Source organism: Eriocheir sinensis, chromosome 12, assembly GCF_024679095.1.
Source record: "Eriocheir sinensis breed Jianghai 21 chromosome 12, ASM2467909v1, whole genome shotgun sequence".
NCBI lineage: Eukaryota > Metazoa > Arthropoda > Malacostraca > Decapoda > Varunidae > Eriocheir > Eriocheir sinensis.
This window is the reverse complement of record NC_066520.1, coordinates 7,468,345-7,488,908: the sequence shown is the minus strand read 5'-3', so window position 1 is coordinate 7,488,908 and position 20,564 is coordinate 7,468,345. Positions and strand designations below refer to the sequence as shown.

Here is a 20,564-nt window from a genome sequence, read left to right as displayed (position 1 = left end):
GAGAGGTTAATCTTGTAAGTCTGAAGGATCAAACGTGTCTATACTCTGGGCTATCCAGTGGGAGCCTCAGATCACTTCATCCCTTCCAAGCACTCTTAAGGGGTCTGTTGAGCTGCGTCAATGGCTACTTATAATACTTGAAACCCTCGAAGCGGCTCAAAAGCTCACCCTAAGTCCCCGAGGTCGAGAGGGGGGGAGAGGGAGATAAAGGTGGAATGAGACGCTGGATGATACGAGAATTAAACAAGGAAATGTGTGGCAGAGACTGACCGTAAATCTAGCAACATCGATAGTAGGCAAAACCTTTACAACTAGTACTACATCTACTGAAAGGGGAAAAGGAAAGCTATTGCGTCTCCCTACAATGCTGTGTCAGTTGTTACAGCGTTTTTGAAGTGTTGGCAGGAAGCAGTGCGAAGGAATACGTGTGGTTGCATGTTACGACGTTTGTACTTGTTGGCATAAAACGATGTGGCGAAATACGTGCCCGTGAATGTGTTTGGGATGCGTATGAATGTGTCCTATAGATTTAGATGCACGAGGTCCGTCACAACAATAGCAACCTGATTTACAAAATGAGGTCACCCAGTTCTGTTCCCGGTAGGGTCAGGTTAAGATTTACAGTGACAGAGAAGGTTAGGAAGGTTAGGTAAATCAGGATAAGAAGATTTGGACAAACAAGACTACCCACATCTGCTGCACATTACACCCTAACTTTTCTATCAATGTACAGGAAGACGAATAGCTAAGGTTGCATGGACTGAGTGAGGATAGGGTGCAAGAAAAGTTGATTTGGACAAACAAGACTACCCACATCTGCTGCACATTACACCCTAACTATTTTATCAATGTACAGGAAGACGAATAGCTTAGGTTGCATGGACTGAATGAGGATAGGGTACAAGAAAAGCAGATTTGGACAAACAAGACTACCCACATCTGCCGCTCATTACACCCTAACTATTGTATCAATGTACAGGAAAACGAATAGCTAAGGTTGCAAGGATTGAGTGAGGATAGGGTACAAGTAAAGCAGATTTGGACAAACAAGACTACCCAAATCTGCTGCACATTACACCCTAACTTTTATATCAATGTACAGGAAGACGAATAGCTTAGGATGCATGGACTGAATGAGGATAGGGTACAAGAAAAGCAGATTTGGACAAACAAGACTACCCACATCTGCCGCTCATTACACCCTAACTTTTATATCAGCGTACAGGAAGACGGATAGCTAAGGTTGCATGGACTGACTGAAGCTCGGGGACAGAGTTAAGAAGATTTGGATCGGTTACGTTTTGTCCTACATCAACCCTCTGTCCATTTTACTATTACCGAAAACAAAGAGGGTGCAAGTCCAGGTTTAAAACTAGATGAAGTGGATTTGGACTTGGCAAGACCAGTCACATCAATAGGAAGCTTCAGGTTAGCAGATTGAGGTCACCCAGCGCTGCTCTACATTACGCTCTAGGTATACATGCTCTTTTTCCTTCCTCTTCTTCTTCATTTTATTAATGGGGAGGGAGCCGGCAAGATTACGGAGCGGATATCGAGCGGTTGTTGCGTTCCGTGTGAGGGTCAAGTAAGGTGGTGCTATATACCTTCTCTCCCCCCCCTCCCGTCAGCAATTAACCACGTGAGGCCCCGGTTTGACCTCAACATTCTGGGTTCCCGCCTTCAGATTAGCAGTGTAGATGAACGAACGAATGAGTGAGAGAATGAACGAGAAAATGGATGAGTGAATGAATGGGTGAGTGGATGAGTGAATGGATGAGTGAATGAGTGAATGGATGAGTGAATGAATGAGTGAATGGATGAGTGAATGAATGGGTGAGTGGATGAGTGAATGGATGAGTGAATGAATAAGCGAATGGATGAGTGAAGGAATAAGTGAATGAAAGAGTGAAGGGATAAGTGAATGGATGAGTGAATGAATGAGTGAGTGGATGAATGAATGATTGGCTGAGTGAATGAATGAGTCAATGAATGATTCAATGGATGAGTGAATGAGTGAATGGAGGAGTGAATGAATGGGCGAGTGGATGAGTGAATGGATGAGTGAATTAATGCATGAGTGGATGAGTGAATGGATGAGTGAATGGATGAGTGAATGAATGGGTGAGTGGATGAGTGAGTGGATGAGTGAATGGATGAGTGAATGAGTGAATGGATGAGTGAATGAGTGAATGGATGAGTGATTGAATGGGTGAGTGGATGAGTGAGTGGATGAGTGAATGGATGAGTGAATGAGTGAATGGATGAGTGAATGAATGGGCGAGTGGATGAGTGAATGGATGAGTGAATGGATGAGTGAATGAATGAGTGAATGACTGAGTGAATGGATGAGTGAATGAATGAGTGAATGGATGAGTGAATGAATGAGTGAATAACTGAGTGAATGAATGAGTGAACGGATGAGTGAATGAATAAGCGAATGGATGAGTGAATGAATGAGTGAATGAATGAGTGAATGGATAAGTGAATGGATGAGTGAATGAATGAGTGAATGACTGAGTGAATGGATGAGTGAATGAATGAGTGAATGGATGAGTGAATGAATGAGTGAATGGATAAGTGAATGAATGAGTGAATGAATGAGTGAATGGATGAGTGAATGTATGAGTGAACAGATGAGTGAATGAATAAGCGAATGGATGAGTGAATGAATGAGTGAATGAATGAGTGAACGGATGAGTGAATGAATAAGTGAATGGATGAGTGAATGAATGAGTGAATGAAAGAGTGAATGGATAAGTGAATGGATGAGTGAATGAATGAGTGAATGGATGAGTGAATGAATTAACGAATGGATGAGTGAACGGATGAGTGAATGAATAAGCGAATGGATGAGTGAATGAATAAGTGAATGAAAGAGTGAATGGATAAGTGAATGGATGAGTGAGTGGATGAATTAATAAATGAATGGCTGAGTGAATGAATGAGTGAATGGATGAGTGAATGAATGAGTGAGTGGATGAATGAATGAATGGCTGAGTGAATGAATGAGTGAATGGATGAGTGAATAAATAAGCGAATGGATGAGTGAATGAATGAGTAAAAGAGTGAATGGATAAGTGAATGGATGAGTGAATGGATGAGTGAGTGGATGAATGAATGAATGGCTGAGTGAATGAATGAGTGAATGAATGAGTAAATGAATGAGAGAATGAGTAAGCAAATGGATGAGTGAATGAATGAGTGAATGAAAGAGTGAATGGGTAAGTGAATGGATGGGTGAATGGATGAGTGAATGAATGAGTGAATGAAAGAGTGAATGGATGAGTGAATGAATGAGTGAATGAAAGAGTGAATGGATGAGTGAGTGAATGAATGAGTGAATGAATGAGTGAATGAATGAGTGAGTGGATGAGTGAATGAATGAGTAGATGAATGAATGAATGGCTGAGTGAATGAATGAGTGAATGGATGAGTGAATGAATAAGCAAATGGATGAGTGAATGAATGAGTGAATGAAAGAGTGAGTGGATAAGTGAATGGATGAGTGAATGAATGAGTGAGTGGATGAATGAATGAATGGCTGAGTGAATGAATGAGTGAATGAATGAGTAAATGAATGAGAGAATGAATAAGCGAATGGATGAGTGAATGAATGAGTGAATGAAAGAGTGAATGGATAAGTGAATGGATGAGTGAATGAATGAGTGAGTGGATGAATGAATGAATGAATGGCTGAGTGAATGAATGAGTGAATGAATGAGTGAATGAATTAGAGAATGAATGACAATGAATGACATGGAAAGGAATGAACGATAGCCTTGTAGAGTGTCGCTGTAGGCTAAGGAATGCACGTAACAAGACCAACAAATGAAAAAGGAAACGATAAATGAATGAATGAATGAATGAGTGACTATGTATTAATTCCTTGGTAAATAACGAAACAAATTAAGAGACCTCAGCAAAGGGGAACCACGCCATGAGATCACCAACGTAGATGATTAAACGTAAATGAATGCACAAATGAATTAATGAATACTAAAGGGAAAGCAAGGTAGTATAAGAACGCATAAATGACAATCTACGACACTCTGGGAGATCAAAAGGTATAAGAGACGCCCAAATTGTATGCTGATGGGGTTTCTGATCCGGTGTAAATAACTTATGGTCCGTCGCACCCATCCTTGGTCACACCGGTAGGCTACGGTCCTCACTTCGGGACTGTCCAAGGAGCACCACCACCACCACCAACAACAACAACAACAACAACAACAACAACGATAAAGACACGGCAAGGGAGACTTTCATTTGACGGAGGGGAGGGGGTGATAAATTTCTGTACCTTGGCAGAGGAAAATGAATAGAGGGGAGGGGGCAGAGAAGAAAGACTAAGAACCCATTTAAGCGACGGGGAGAGAGGGACGGGGACATATTTCCTCGAGGGACAGACAAACGATGAGGGAGAGATATACACACGTCACTGCGAAGAGGAGGAGGAGGAGGAGGAGGAGGAGGAGGGGAGGCAGTAAAGATAAGATTAGCAACCAAAAGAAAAGAAAGAGAATTTTGTACTACTACTACTACTACTACTATTACTACTACTACTACTTCTGCTACTACTACTGCTGTTGCTGCTGCTCCTGCTCCTGCTACTGCTGTTGTTGCTGCCCCTGCTACTATCACTGCTACATATTCTAGTGTGTAGCATCGGTAGTTATTAAGAGTGGCTGCAGCACTAAAAGTAGTAGTAGTAGTAGTAGTAGTAGAAGTAGCAGTAATAGTAGTAGTAGTAGTAGTAATTGTAGTAGTCGTAGTAGTAGCAGTAGTAGTAGTAGTAGTAGTAGTAGTAGTAGTAGTAGTAGTAGTAGTAGTAGTAGTAGTAGTAGTAGTAGTAGTAGTAGTAGTAACAGAAGCACCAGTTGCAGCAGTAGTAGTAGCAGTAGTAGTAGTAGAAGTAGTAGTAGTACATGGTAGTAGTAGTAGAGGAAGAAAACAAACAAACATACATACTCTCTCTCTCTCTCTCTCTCTCTCTCTCTCTCTCTCTCTCTCTCTCTCTCCCCACAAAACAATTTGAAGTTGCGTTGTAAAATAAATGCAAAGACCACAAAGACCTTATGGTCCCAGCGGGGTGCTCCGTTCTTAATGAGAGAGAGAGAGAGCAGGTAATTTCCACTGTATAGTTAATAGTTATTCTCTCTCTCTCTCTCTCTCTCTCTCTCTTACACACACACACACACACACACACACACACACAACCGGTTCACTGGGTCACTGTGTCCCTGCTACAGAATCGCCCCACACCGGGACACTGGACGCGGCATCCTTGGGTCTCTCGTCTCGAGTATCTTTTCCATCACTGCTTCCTTTGTCTTTCCCCTCACACCGTCCCATCCATTTTTCATTTGTGTGCTATAGATATCCACCGTAGTCACAGGAGGTCTGAATTTATTTTTCCTCGATCAATATATATAGAGAAACGAAAGCAGAAGCATCACGTATCGAAGAGGCATATGTGGGGATGCAAGCAGCAGAGGAGAATCAGGCCAAGATAGTGATGTAAAGACAGGGGATGGAGAGGATAAATACAGGATAGAGAAATATACATGGCCGGGGATGAGGAGGCAGGGGCGGAGGGGGCATGGGAGTGGGTGGAGGAGGGATGATGTTCGGAAATCCAGCACTAAGGATGCTGCCTGTCTTACCGTTTTTAAGAGGCAGGGCGACCACTGCAGGAACCCCCTCGCGACTACTTCCCAGGGCCCGGACCCATCCCGCCGCTAGTCCAAGGAGTAGAAGGAGGAAAGTCGGCATCCTAGGGGCCTCGGAGTGGTCATCGGGATGAAGATACGAGTCAAACAAGGTATCGACTCACACTGCCGTCCGCCATGGCCTGTCGCTCTACTCCCTCTCCCTCCTCTGCCTCCCACTCCTCCTCTCTCGCCTTTCCCCCCTTCCCGTTCCTCCCTGACCACTTGCCCAATCGAGCCTCTATTGATCGCCCCCTATCGTGCCGTGAAATAAATGGTTGAATATTAATTTGGTGTTATTATTTTTCCATAAATTAACGTTAATGACGTGGCTGGTCTCCTCTATCATGTCGACATCATATTATTTCCAGAATACAGACTTCCACCACGCCTGCGCACGCACACGCTTCTTGAAACATCTCTTATAAAACCATGTTTTCCCTTCCGCTGCACACTCGAACACCGCAGCAGCCTCTTGCAAATTAAGATTAATACATTCTACACAATATCCCTACATCATAACGTTACAATTTGCAGTGTAATGCACTCTTTTGGCATCGTTCTTACTGGATCTTCATCATAGATAAATTTACAATTGGACTTGGACTTGGTCGTGAGGGCTCCGCGGGAGGTACCTCGTCTTTGTATCGGCTCTGACTCTAAAACTCTTACACTTGCCTTGCTGGACCCCCTATGCATGGACAGAAGAAAAAAGAAGAAATGTATCACACCTTCCACATGCCCACTCTCATAATTCTCCTCCCCCTCCATCTATTAAAGCAATAGGAGTAAAAATGGATTAGGAGGGAGGGGGGTAGGGGCCGGAGGACAGGGGGTTGTAGGAATCAGCTCGCACTTGAAAAATAGCTCGCAGAGAGGTTCTTGCTTACCTTTTCTATATTTCACTCACCGCTATCGTTTACTTGTTTTGTTTCGGCTCCAATACATGGCACATACGTCAGCGAAACACTTTAATTTAAGAGAAGGCTTTGTAACAAACGAATAGGGGAGATTTTAGAAAGAATTACCCCCACGTTGACGTTCACTCAGTTCATGCTTCTTTGGTTTGTTGGTTTGGTGTGTTGTTGTCTTGCGGGCAATATCAACCATCACAAATATCACAAGTGGATAAACAAGAATAAAAGCAGGAAAATTAATATGTTTTCCTGCTGTGTATTCCCTTAGTTTGTATGCGCGTTGGACATCAGAGCGACTTATTTCTGCTAGGAGGTATTTCTCGCAACACCGGCGGCTTTCGTATCACTATTATCAGACGTAAACAAACAGGTGGCGTGCTGGCTGCTGCTGCTGCTCCGCCTCCCCAACACCCACACCGGCACAACCACACCCTGTCACTAGTTCTCAGGGCAGTTTAAAGGTTAGCAGAAAACATATATGACAACAGTAGAATTGCTGGTTTAGTAGGAAACGAGATATCGGCGCGTTAGCCCCGTTTCCTGCCGCACCGGCCGCCCACGCACTTGCCCACATCGTAAGCAATGTCTCATTGCTCTCACCATTACTCCTGTCATTTTCTGCTTTGCTAACACTGCTGGGGTCAGACCAGGGTGGAAAAAAACTTTAAAAAAAAATTTAAAAAAAAATTTATATAGATATATATATATATATATATATATATATATATATATATATATATATATATATATATATATATATATATATATATATATATATATATATATATATATATATATATATATATATATATATATATATATATATATATATATAAACTTTTTTATTTTTTACATTGGCCTATTGTGCCGGTAGGCTAATTCATATGGGTCTGATAGTTGGTTGGCCTGAGCCCGTCATGGCACAGGCAATTGTTTATAGTGGCACTATTATTACTGGCACATGCTGCCCCCTGGAGCTCATTCTTGACCCTGCACCCTGCTGCACCCTTCAACAAGTCCTGTTTATTCAAAGAATCAGTGTTGAAGAATCTAACTCTTAACTCTTGGTGGGAATCAATAACGGGAAAAGTTTCTACTGATGCACTACAGGTTGTGAAGGGTTTGCTGACCGCTAGTGCATCCAGTGCAAGTGTGGAGAGAATATTTTCTAGATTTGGACTAGTTCATTCAAAGATTAGAAATAAGTTAGGTGTAGAAAAAGCAGCAAAGCTCATTTTCTTATATAAAGTTCTGAACAAAGATGTAGAAATGGAAGATTATGATGATCATGACTTCAAGTAAACCCGTAAGAACTGTGATTTTGGCAACTTTATTCAGCAGGCTTTGATTCATACCAACTACCAAGATTTTAAGGAAAGAACTTAGAAGAGACAATTTTATTATTTTCTTGTACTGAGAAACTTCAAGAGATGTATTTATTTATTAATTTGTTTATTTTTTGGAAAGGACTAATATGTTATTTCAAATATCGTACATTTTCTCAATGGAAACTAATTCACAGCAAGTCATTCCTTTGCTAAAAGCCTAAAATGTTAATAAAATTCTCCTATGTTGAATATTACAATGTTTGAAGTCTTATAGAATAAATATCATATAACACTAAAATAATGATATATTACCCTGAATACCTGAAATTCCGTGAACCGCAATCAAAGTTTAAAATATATAATGACTAATATTGAAAAGAAAAATGGGTTTATTTAAAAAAACATGATTTAAACCACTTGGTTTAAACCATTCCACCCTGGGTCGGACTCATCCATCGACCCACCGTCATATTCGTCATCAATGTCGGAGGGCGGCAACTGCTCCATCATTACGTAAAAACCAGCGCAATCTTCTCACTAAAGCACGGGGGCTTCGTGGTGCAGTGGTTAGCACACTCGGCTCACAACCAAGAGAGCCCAGGTCCGATTCCCGGGCTGAGTGGAAAAATTTCGGCAGCTTTTCTGATACCCCACACCCCTGTCCACCCAGCAGTGAATGGGTGCCAGGTATTAATTGGGGGTTGTGTCCTGTCTCCTGGGATCTGTTCCCTTCTCCTATAATTCTTTCCCCTTCTGTCTCTCTCCAGCATATGACCACAGATATTGCACCGACTAAACGAAACTTTCCAACTTTCCTCATTAAGGCATGCCAAGCGGCACTGAAAATGTGGACTCGTGGATGTTGCTGGTCAGAGATTGCTCCCTCCCTATAGGGGGGAGCACGGCCCTTTGCCAATGGCGGCCCATAGCAGGGTGCCGACAGACCGACTATCGGCTGATGTCAGCCGAGCCGACCAAGTCGATCTGTCGACGAGGACTGGCGTGTCTCTGGACTCGTGCAGCAAGTTTGGTGTCTTATAGAGGAGTTGCACTGACGTCACACCGCTTCGCTTTTGTTTTAGGAAAAACAACTGTCAGCCATTTTGAGAGGCAAGAGCGATCAGCTGAGCCCTACCCCCTGATGATAGCTGACCCGTGCCTCCAGTCTTCATAACATAATCTAAATGAATCTGCAAAAAATCTGGACAGTGGGGCTAGGCTTCGTTATATAACTATCCATTAGGCTGCCAAATGATGATGGACATATAGTATGTACAGTTATTATCAAATTTCAAGATATATTTGATGATAAGAACAATGAATATATGACTAATTTAACCCCGGGCAGCCCCGGGAAGTGTTAAGTAAGAACATAAGAACGTAAGGGGTTCGCAAAAAGCCCACTGACCTATACTTGGCAGCCGGCCCTGCCTACCTACCGCGAGTGGCAAAGTAGCACCTATCAGACAGTAATAGATGGGCCACTAACACCCACACCCACACAGTAATAGATGGACACTAACACACAGTAATAGATGGACACTAACACCCACATAGTAATAGATACACTAACACCCACACCCACACCCACACAGTAATAGATGGGCCACTAACACACTCACCCGCACAGTAACAGATGGACACTAACAACCGCATCCACACAGTAATAGATGGACACTAACACAACCACCCACACAGTAACAGATGGACACTAACACACACTCACACAGTAATAGATGGACACTAACACCCACACCCACACAGTAATAGATGGACACTAACACACTCACCCACACAGTAACAGTTGGACACTAACACACACACTCACACAGTATTAGATGGACACTAACACCCACACCCACACAGTAACAGATGGACACTAACACACACTCACACAGTAATACATAGATGGACACTTAACACTCACACCCACACAGTAATAGATGGGCCACTAACACCCACACCCACACAGTATGGGTGGGCCACTAACACACCCACACCCACACAGTAATAGATGGACACTAAAACCCACACCCACACAGTAATAGATGGGCCACTAACACACCCACCCACATAGTAATAGATGGGCCACTAACACCCACACCCACACAGTAATAGATGGACACTTAACACACACACACCTACACAGTAATAGATGGGCCACTAACACAAACACCAACACAGTAACATGGCGGGGAAAAGCTGAGGAGCTCTCTTGCGGTAAATATGTGCCTCCCAAAATGGCGGGCCTTTGTGGGGCAGCTGAGAAGTGATCAGCTGATCGTTCTGATGACGTCACGTGCAACCCCTCTATACAGTCATGGGGGGTACTGTATACCCATTTCGTCACCAAATCGTTTCGTCACCACTATTTACACCCGTTTCGTCACCACTGTTTTCATCTGTTTCGTCACCACGCTTTTCCTCACTGATGACATATATCACACAGTAGAGCCTGGCTGACGTAATCGCACTTTGTTCTGACAGCTTGAACAAGGGTGACAAGCTCCACTACTGTATGTCATCCTGAGGTGAATATTTGGCTTGCCACTGTGAGAACTGTCAATGGCATACCTGTCAAGTCTTACATTTTTTACGTAAGTCTTACATAATTTCGGTGACTTTCAAGTCTTAAGGCGTAAGTTGAAAATCTTACGTTTTTTCTCCGCTTGCGATGTGGTTTTTTTTTAATATGTTTGTTTTAAACAATTTGAAATATATTGTACGCGCCATATTTAAATTCATGTGAGCGTGCTGAGTAACGGTTACTGTTACGGTTAGTGTGTGTGTGTGTGTGTGTGTGTGTGTGTGTCTGCTTCAGTCCATCGGAACCATACCTGTCAAGTCTTACGTTTTTTATACACAAACTTATGGTCTCTAACGCAAAATCTTATGGCAAGACACCACAGTAGCTTGACAGGTATGCAATGGTTTCTATCAAGTGATCGAGTTATTCGATAAGAAACGCACTCTCATTGACAGTTTCATTAGATTCAGCATTGAATGAGAAAATCATCTTGTTGAAATTTATGGTGACGAAACGGATTTCACATTGGTGACGAAATGGGATTTTTGTTGGCGGACCGGGTATATGACGAACTGGACTGGTGACGAAATGGGATGTATCCAGTTATGGGAGGCACATGTTGCCATATATATATATATATATATATATATATATATATATATATATATATATATATATATATATATATATATATATATATATATATATATATATATATATATATATATATATATATTGGTAATAATAGTATAAAAGTATAATATTGTGATTGGTCTTTACAAATTACGTCATAATAGTGGCAGTATGTGAGTGGTTGATGTTTATGACATTGCATAACGTATGAATCACGCTACCAACAGCTGGAGACCTTTTTTTACAAACACAGACAGAACTGCCACCTTGCCCTAGCACCAAAATCAGAGTCCTTGTGAGCCCTCAGTACCAACATATTTTGACTATGACAGGGGCCTGTCATGGGGGATGCAAGTCCAGTCCAGTAGTAGGCGTGGGATTGCTTGTGTAACGGCTCCCACTTATGGTCCTTATTCTTGATTGTTGATTGGCGTTGTTGTGTTTTTTAGTTTTGGTGAATTTTCTGTTTTCTTCTGATCCAGATTTTTGTGATATATACTTTTTTCTGTCTTCAATTTCTTCCATGGTTAATGGTTGAAACACTGATATATTGGCTATTAAGTAGCCTCTGCTTTGGTTTTCTGTTTAAGTTTTTGGTTTTGTCTTATTTCTTCATATTCTTCACAGTCCAGCAGAAAATGTTCTAAAGTTTCTATTTCTGCACCACAACACAGACACTCCTCACTTTTCCTCTGAAACCTGTTCCTCCAGTTTAAAGTCAGGGTATTATTACCTCCGCCAACAAAGTTGGAGGAGGTTATATTTTCGGTCCGGTCAGTATGTTTATTTGTTTGTGTGTTCGTTAACAGACTCCTGTGCACAATTTTGTGGATATCTCACCCAATTTTTCAAGGGCACTTTGTGTCCATCCAGAATAATATCCATTAAATTTTTTATGTCAAAGGTCAAAAGTCAAGGTCAAGGTTGCACAAAATGTCATTCACATATTTTTGGCCATAACTTAGGTTCTCATCATCGTAGAGACTTCAGACTTAATTCATATTTTAGCTCATGGAAAGACGTACCTTGCATGGCCTTGACCTTGACAAGTTCGCCCAAGGTCAAAGTTTCTAAATAATAGAATTTAATAAAATTTTGAAACAAATGCTTCCATATGATGCACCTTGCATGGCCTTGACCTTTGACCTTTACCTCAAAAAGTTTGCCCAAGGTCAAAGTTTCCAAAAAAATAGAATTTCATCAAATTCCGAAACAAATGCTTCCATATGATGTATAGGATCACAGTTGATGCTCATACCAATTTTCAGGACGACCTTTGGCGGAGGTGTGCACTCTCTGAGTGCTATGCGTCTAGTAGTTCTTCCTCTTAATATTAATTTTGTTCCCAGTGTGCTCTCTGCCCAAGTCTCTTCTTTTAAGTCCTTTTTGTATAATTCTTATATCCTTAATGTTGACTTTGTCTGTATTTCATTTTTCCATTTTGCTGAGTCCCATTTCCTTACTTTTTATATTATATTATTCTTTGTCAAGCTATCAAGTTGTGTTATATTTATATTTAGTTCATTCATATATTTCTTTAAGGTTTTAGTCCACTTTGTGTTGGTGTTTTCTATTTCTCTAAGGAATATATTTCTGGCCAAGTTGTTTCTGTCTTCTTTCAGCAAGTGCTTAGCAAATAGTAATTTAATTTTTATGTCTCTGGCATAGCAAGATGAGGCACCAATATCCCCTCTTAGAGCACTGTTGGCAGCATAGGTTGGGACTTGTAATATTGCCCTGTAGACAGAGTTTTCTATTCTTGTAATTTAGTATTCTCTTCTTCAGTGTATTCCATAATTTCAGTTGAAAAGAGTACTGCCGACAGTGCCATTCCCTTCCAGTAAGTTTTGCCAATTAGTAATCTATTACAGCATCTTGCTATTACACTGTATGTAATGTTAGCTAACTCACTAGCTTTGCTTAGTCTTTGTTTTTTGAAGACCTTGAAGCAGTTTTTGTTGTTCGTTATTGTGACTTCTAGGTATGTTATACTCTGTGTTACTAGAATGTTTTCAATAACAATTCCTTGTTCTTTTTTGTTATATATAAGTATATTGATTTTTTCTTTATTTATTGTTAATCCATATATTTCTCCTATTTGTTGTATATTTTTTATACTTTCTGCTATTTCTTCTATTGAGTGTGATAATAGTAAGCTGTCATCTCCATAGTATAGAATGGGTATTTTGAAATGTTCATTTTTAAAGCCTAGCTATGTTCATCATTTCTAATTCTGTCATTATTTTGTAGGTTAAAATTGTAAACAGGAATGTTGATGCATTGCATCCTTGCCTTATACCATTTGTTATATTTATAGTTATCTGTTTAGTCCCATTTAGAAATATATTAGTGAGGTCATCTGTATATATGTTTGCTACAAGATTAATAATTTTGGGGTGGACTTTGTAATTCATTAGCGCTGTGATAAGTGTTTTCTGTCTATTGAATCAAAGGCTTTTTTAAAATCAAGTGAGGTCACAATCAGTTCTTTTTTTCATTTTGTAACTTTGATTAATGCAGTATTTTAGTATGTATAAATTGTCTGTAATTTTTCTGTCTTCTGTGAAGCCTGATTGCGGGTCACTAATGTTGTCCGTGTCTTTCATATGTTTTTCCAACTTTTGTCTGAGGATTTCCATAAAAATTTTATATGAAGTGTTTGTCAAGGCTATGGGCCTTAGGTCAGCTGTTGTGGGTTTGGGCTTATTCTGGATTAATATTGTGTTACATGTTTTCCAATTTTCACTTATCTTTCCTTCTGCTGTTATATTATGCTATTGAAACAGTTTGAAAGTTGTGTCACATATTGGTCACTACTTTCTAGAATTTTGTAAAGGTCTGTTTTTAGGCCATCTGGTCCAGGAGCTTTTTTTTGCTTTAGTTTTACATAACTGTTATTTGACTTCTTCTTTTGATATATAGATGTCTGTCTCCTTCATAGGCGGTGTGTCTATTTTTTTACACTGTACAACCTTGTCTAAATGTTCCCTTAACTTCATATCCACTTTCCACTCTGTCCACTTGTTTCCATTTTTTACTTTAATGTAATAATTTATTCTGTTTTGTAACACTACCAGCTCATTTTCATATTGCTGTTGCCTTTCGTTATTCCATACCTCTTCAATCTTGTTTTTTATAGCTCTGTATACAGTTTTCCAGAAGTCTTCTAATTGTTTTGGTTGTTCAGATATAGGCTATCCAGTTTTCTTCCGTCAGGATCACATAACAATATATCTTTTTTTACAATAATTTCTCCTTTTAGTTTCTTTATGTTATCCCATATCATGGTTGTTTTGTTTTGTCCATTCCTGATCTCATTTGTAATTTTCTTTTCATTTACTGATATTGCATTCTGCAGCATATGTTTTAACTTTAATTTTTTGTGTTTGGTATAAGTTGACATATCTTCTTTTTCCTCAATGTTTTGTGTTTTGCTTGTTTATTATTTTTATTTTACTTATTTTGCTTTTTATTTCTTGTGTTATCCAGACTGGTTCTATATCTTTTGTATTTTGTTTTATTCTTCTTTGTATCTGTTTGTCCAAAAATTTATTGGATGCTTCTTTCATGATGTTTTCCAGTTCTTGCAGAGAGACTGTATTTTTTTAATTTAATACATTCTCAATGTACACTTTGTAACTATTTATTGTTTCTGCCATTAATTTTTGGTATGTAATAATTTTCTTTTTGTCACTATAGGCTATCCATTTTCTTTATTCTGAGGCCATATATCAAAATACGCTACTAATAAATTGTGGTCTGGTAGGTCATATTTTTCTTTCTTTTCATCTATTATCATGTTGCTGAATTTGCCATACATGCTTTGGTTCACTATTATGAAGTCTATTGGACTTTGAAAACCTCTGCTTTCCCATGTAATTTCTCCTTCACATTTTTGGTCTCCATTTAATAGTATAAGGTTTTTATCTACTTTCCAATGTAATACTTTTTCTCCGTTGTTATCTAATTGTTGAGGCCAAAAAAAAAAACACGTGGCCATTGAAATTTCCGTGGAGGATCATGGGTTCGTCTTCAATTAAGTTTATTATACTGTCAATTTCTTTCTTTATAATGTTATTTCTTTTAGTATACAAGTATACAAGAATGATTTGCATTGCACAATGGTCCATCTTTAGTCTGGCATGTAGAATATCTTTGTGGTTAGTATTTATTTTTCAATGGTCTTGTTGTCACTTTGCTTAATCATAATTGTTAGTCATCCACCTTTTCTGTCATCACTATCTCTGTATGAATGTATGTGTTGAATATTGCTTGCGATACTGACTTTGAGATATTTTTGTTGTGTTTCTGTTATACACATGATTGTATTAGGTAATATAAGTTCTTCTAATTCCAGTTGCTTTGGTTGTGTCAATCTTTGTATGTTTATCAAATTTATTTCTAATTCTCTTTTACTCTTATCTTTGTTGGTATTATTTTTATTGTGTTTAACTTGTCAATAGTGTTGGTTATCTATATTTACGATCCTACCTCTTTATTATCAATCGGCCTCCCTCTTCTCTTTTACGCTGTAGTTCCTCTCTCAGTTTCCTATTTTCTTCTCTTTCCTTTTTGTCATGTCCCAGGCTATACCAACTTTTCTATTCTCTTGGTTAGGGTCTTCTCCCAGTCTCTTTGCATTCTTTATTATTTCCCATTTTGCTCTGCCTTCTTTCAGCTTTACTATAGTTGGTCTAGATTTGTTTTGGTCTGGTCTCCCCACTCTATAAGTATCCTCTAATTCATAATCCTCAAAGCCTAGACTGCCTTTTATTACTGTATCAATTTTGATCTTATCCTCTTCTCTCCTTTCTGCAGCTGTTTGCTTTACTGATTCTGTTAGGTTAAATACCACTATGTTTTTCTTCTTTTCCCTCTCCTCTCTTTCTTCATTTATTTCCAGCACTTTCTCAGCGGCATGTTCTGCTTTGCTCATTTAATTTTCTTTACTGTTAAGTACTTTCAAAACCTTTTTTGCTGTATTCTCCACCATCTCCTTCCCCTTCCAAAGTTCCTCAAACTTTAGCATCAGGTTTTCATTCAGTGTTTTTAGTTCTTCTATTTCTCTTTTTAGAGCAGAATTTTCAGCCTTTAACTTTTGTGTCTCATCACTCTTAGAAATAATTCTGACATGGTACCTTTTAGAAAACCACAGGAATTCTTTGTCTTTCGCCAAAAATCAGTATTTCTCCTGGCCGACTCCCTCGCATCCTGAGTGGAACCAGATCTTACAGCTGTCACATTCTAAACCATTGTCCACTGACCTTACAATCATGTTACATTTTCCACAGCTGTTTGCCTCGTCTCCTGGCCCAGCCTTGTCCACCTTACCATTAGTACTTGTCTCACACTCATCACGTATTTTCCTTGTTGAGGTATGGAAAATAGCCACAGCTTTCGCATTTCTTCTTTTTTCTTTTTCTTTCTGCACCCAGTGCCTGATGGGCGCATGTATCACAAAACACACATCCGGTAATGATGGGGTTAATAATACCAGTCTTTACCCTTCTTCTCTAGCCTCAGCGTGGCAAGAAGAAGGAACAATGAACACAACTTCCCAGGTCACCGGAGGGAGTGAGAGCATGGCCGCTGCTATAATCAGGTGTGTCAACTTTTCGGCGGTGAAACACAAGGACCAGAGGAGGAAAGACCCAGAAAAGACACCGTACATCAACCACCCCATTGGTGTGTGTGTGTGTGGTGTGTGTGTGTGTGTGTGTGTGTGTAGCTAGTTGTAATGAAAAAATATAACTAATTTATGTAGATGAAAAGTAAATGCAGTGTTATATATTGTTCACTAGAACTGAGCTTCACAAGGGAGGCATGGAGGTTGGGTTAACATAAATGACCCTGTTCTACACTAAGGGACTTCTCATAGCATCCTACGTAACACTAATCTAAAACAGCATTTCTCAACCTGGAGTGCTGAAATCAATTTTAAAGGGTGCTGGAAAGTGCTGTGTATATATCGGCACAATGTTAATGTTCATTGTAAAAGATAGAAAACTAGATGTTAACCAGAGTTATGGGGTGCTGGACTGCCTAGACCTGACAGCAGGGGTTGCTAAGTTTGGGAAAGGTTAAGAAATGCTGATCTAAGCTGATACATAATATGATGGGCATGGATTTTCTGGCACTAAGGTATTATGCAGGATTGGTCTCGTGTTACCCTGTCTCCACTTCTACTTTTATTCAGCTTTAGCTTAAAGTTATGAATGTTCCTTGCCTGCACTTCTGCCTCATCCAATACATTCCAAAGAGCAGTCCTTCTAAATGGGAATATTTGTGTGTGTGAGAGAGAAAGAAAGGGGGCTAAGCAAAAGAGTTAAATTAGTTTGTTTCTGACAAGGATTGTAAACTTTTGGAATATTCTCCCAAAAGAGGTGGTGCTAATTAGGAATTTTGGGGGGTAAAACAAAGCACCAATTGTAATTTTTTGTTAAAGGAAGTTATGAGTGGCTTCTATATTAGGAAAATAAGCCCATGTCTCTTAAGTAACCATCACTGCTGAATGAGTCATAACAAACTAATATATAGACAACAAAAAATGTCCTTTAAAAAAAAAAAAAAAAAATTCACTAACTTGAGCCATGTACATAAGGTTAGTCACATCAGTGCCTGACACATTAAGGCCATGACAGGTGTGGCCTACCTACTAGTGGAGGCGGGCGTGGAGGATGTGGATGTACTACAGGCAGCTCTCCTTCACGACACCGTGGAGGATACAGCCACATCCCCACAGGAACTGCAGGAAGCCTTTGGACCCAGAGTAGCAGGGTTGGTGGCTGAGGTGGGTGAGCTGGTCAGAGGCAAGGATGGTAAAGGGTCAGTTAGGAGTATCTGGTATGGGGAGGAAAGGGTAGGGTGAAAATAAAAGGATTTAAGAGTGGGAAAGGGTGAAAAGGGGTGGGATGTAGTATGAGGGGGAAACAGTAGAGGGGAATAACATAGATGTACTAAGAAAGGGTGAAAATAGGTGGGGTATGGAAAGGAAAAGGGAGAATGAAAATAAGAGATAGTTACCATCAGGTAATCTCATTCTTCTCATGTTCATATTTCTGATGCTAGGATAAAATGAAAAGACTACCACTACCTATCTTTTCTCTCCTCCTATAAGTAAGAATAATATCAAATAACCATGGCAATGAAAACTTACATGTTAACCCCTAAGCTTTGGGCAGGAAAGTGTTGTGGTCTTTTTAGTGCATGAGCTATGTTCATATTTTGAATAACTTTGTGTTTTCATCAGTGCCCTGTATGGTAATTTTGAACAGAAATGCAATAATGTTTAGTGTTTTCTCACCATTAGTCCTTCCTCTCCACGATGAAAGATTGTTGCAGCATGGCAGAGATGTGTTGGAAAGACATGTAGTTTTTGATTGAACAGAGGACGGCTATGGCTGCTCTGAGCTCTATCAACGAGCAGCTATAGCCGTCACCCAAAGCCCACAGGTTAATGAGAATTCACTAACATTTTTCAATCCTGTTTCACCCTCGACTTAGCTTCCATTAATATAAACATAACAAATATTGTTCTTCACAGGTGACAGATGATAAGAGCTTGGATTATAGAGAGAGAAAGCGCCTTCAAATCGTCCATACACCACATATTTCCAGAGAAGCCAAGCTGGTGAAACTTGCTGACAAGCTGTACAACCTTCGTGACCTTGAGAGGTGCACACCCCAAGGATGGAGTGAGACGAGGGTGCAGGAGTACTTTCAGTGGGCAGCCAAGGTGGTGGCAGGCTGCCAGGGCACCAATAGCTTCCTAGAGGGAGAGCTAGAGAAGTTGTTCACCCATAGAAATATAACAGTTTGAGGAGGGGAAAGGAGATTGAGTGGTGTTCAAAGAGGAAAAGAAGGAGCAGAAAATTAATATATAGTTTGCTTGCAAGAATATGACATTTTGATGGAGTAAGTAAGACTGGAGAAAAGAAGTGAGGAAAAGGAAGAGTGAAGCAGGAGTGGAAAAAGTAAAGGAAATGAGAGGAGAGAAGACAGGAAAAGAATACAAAGGGAGAAGAGAAGGAAAATGGGAAAGGAAGAAAAGGGAAGGACAAGATAAGCTAGTGTGTGGTAGGATACAATATTGTTGTTTTTTCTTTGGGGATGTGATATGTGATCAGGATGAGTGGAGTGGGAAAAGATTAACAGAGATAATAAAAATGTGATATTGATGGTATTGATGAGGTAAATACAAAATAGTTCCAAGAAAATGCAGTTGAATATAAAGAGAAATACCTTAATATGCTGCACAGTTGTTTTTGTTGACTTACTATATGAATGTGACCAAGTCTTGTCTAAAGTAATGTCTAGTTGGGACAAAAATGATATGTTGACTTTTTGATAATGTTATGAAAAAATAGTTGGGATCATAGTCCCATGCCTTGGCCACTTACATTGTAGATGCAACATCTCTTTTGGATTCCTTGTGATATGCAGCAGGATATGAAGACAAGTGTTTTTTAGTCCCATCTCAGGATTCAGTGCATTGACACATTACTGAGCTGTATACTGCAGCCTCATGTACTCTTTATTATAGTGATGACAATAAACCATACCAATTTTTTGTTGTTGTTTAACTGAATATAAGAGTTAATATTATTTCCTTCTATTTGTTCATGTGTTTCATCTGTATTTGTTTAGCCTCTGAACGTTGATGAAAATATTAAATTATCACTATAAAAAGGAACTTTCCCTTCAGTTAAGTGTAAAGGAAGGAAGCTCTAGCTTTCAATTTATATGATATTGACATTCTTGCACATTGTTTGATTTCCTTATCTTGTCAATATTTTTGGGGCTTCGTGGTGCAGTGGTTTGCACACTCGGCTCACAACTGGGTGGAGTGGAAAAATTTGGGCAGGTTTTCCGATACCCTACGCCCCTGTCCACCCAGCAGTGAATGGGTACCAGGTATTAATCGGGGGTTGTGTCCCGTCTCCTGGGATCTGTTCCCTTCTATAATTCATTCCCCTTCTGTCTCTCTCTGGCATATGACCACAGATGTTGCACTGACTAAACAAAACTTTGCAAACTTTGTCAATATTTACATGAAAAGCTGTAAGGTACTAATGTATATAGGATCATGTAGAGAGAAATGGGACGAATCTATGTGTACATACATTCCTCACACTTCTATCCACTTGATCCTATATACATGAGTGCCTCACATCGTGGTGAACAGTTAACATGTGGATCACACATGATATTCAGGATGTCTTTGCCCAAAATGCCTTGAAATTCTAATTTACTGGATGGTATGGAGGATGAAATACAGAGAAGCAGAAGTCAAGTCTGGTTCAGAGTTTAATCTACATGAGGACTCCTTGATGAACGTCTCAGGATGTACCTCAGTCCCCTCATATGATGATGGTTCAGTAGGATCAAAAGGGTGGTGTGGTTGTGAAGCAAGAGGGGACAGACACAATACAAGACAAGCATGAGCTGAACT

General features: G+C 39.7%; 2 protein-coding genes across 7 annotated transcripts in view; one reads left to right on the top strand and one right to left on the bottom strand.

The window, feature by feature from the left end:
* LOC126997351 (histone H3.v1-like) overlaps positions 1–6,002 on the bottom strand; it is a 76,159-nt gene extending 70,157 nt beyond the window's left edge. For all 6 annotated transcript variants that reach the window (XR_007752047.1, XR_007752049.1, XR_007752048.1 and 3 more), the window contains exon 1: positions 5,664–6,002. Coding sequence is in view for 3 of the 6 variants with exons in the window: in XM_050858406.1 (XP_050714363.1) it covers positions 5,664–5,772 (109 nt within the window). In the remaining 3 variants the exon portion in view is untranslated. The remainder of the gene's footprint in view (positions 1–5,663) is intronic.
* A 931-nt stretch (positions 6,003–6,933) lies between these two features.
* Positions 6,934–19,682, top strand: LOC126997350 (guanosine-3',5'-bis(diphosphate) 3'-pyrophosphohydrolase MESH1-like). The gene is made up of 4 exons (XM_050858405.1): positions 6,934–7,086; positions 16,631–16,798; positions 17,755–17,903; positions 18,657–19,682. The coding sequence occupies exons 2-4, from the start codon at positions 16,657–16,659 to the stop codon at positions 18,930–18,932; spliced, it is 567 nt and encodes a 188-aa protein (XP_050714362.1). The 5' UTR covers positions 6,934–7,086; positions 16,631–16,656; the 3' UTR covers positions 18,933–19,682.
* The last annotated feature ends 882 nt before the right edge of the window (positions 19,683–20,564 follow it).

Bases quoted from the DNA above. Each gene is read 5' to 3' on its own strand.
- LOC126997350 (XM_050858405.1), top strand. From the start codon at position 16,657: ATGAACACAACTTCCCAGGTCACCGGAGGGAGTGAGAGCATGGCCGCT. The intron at 16,799-17,754 runs GTGTGTGTGTGT...AGGCCATGACAG, and splicing joins GTACATCAACCACCCCATTG to GTGTGGCCTACCTACTAGTG. The intron at 17,904-18,656 runs GTGGGTGAGCTG...TGTTCTTCACAG, and splicing joins TAGCAGGGTTGGTGGCTGAG to GTGACAGATGATAAGAGCTT.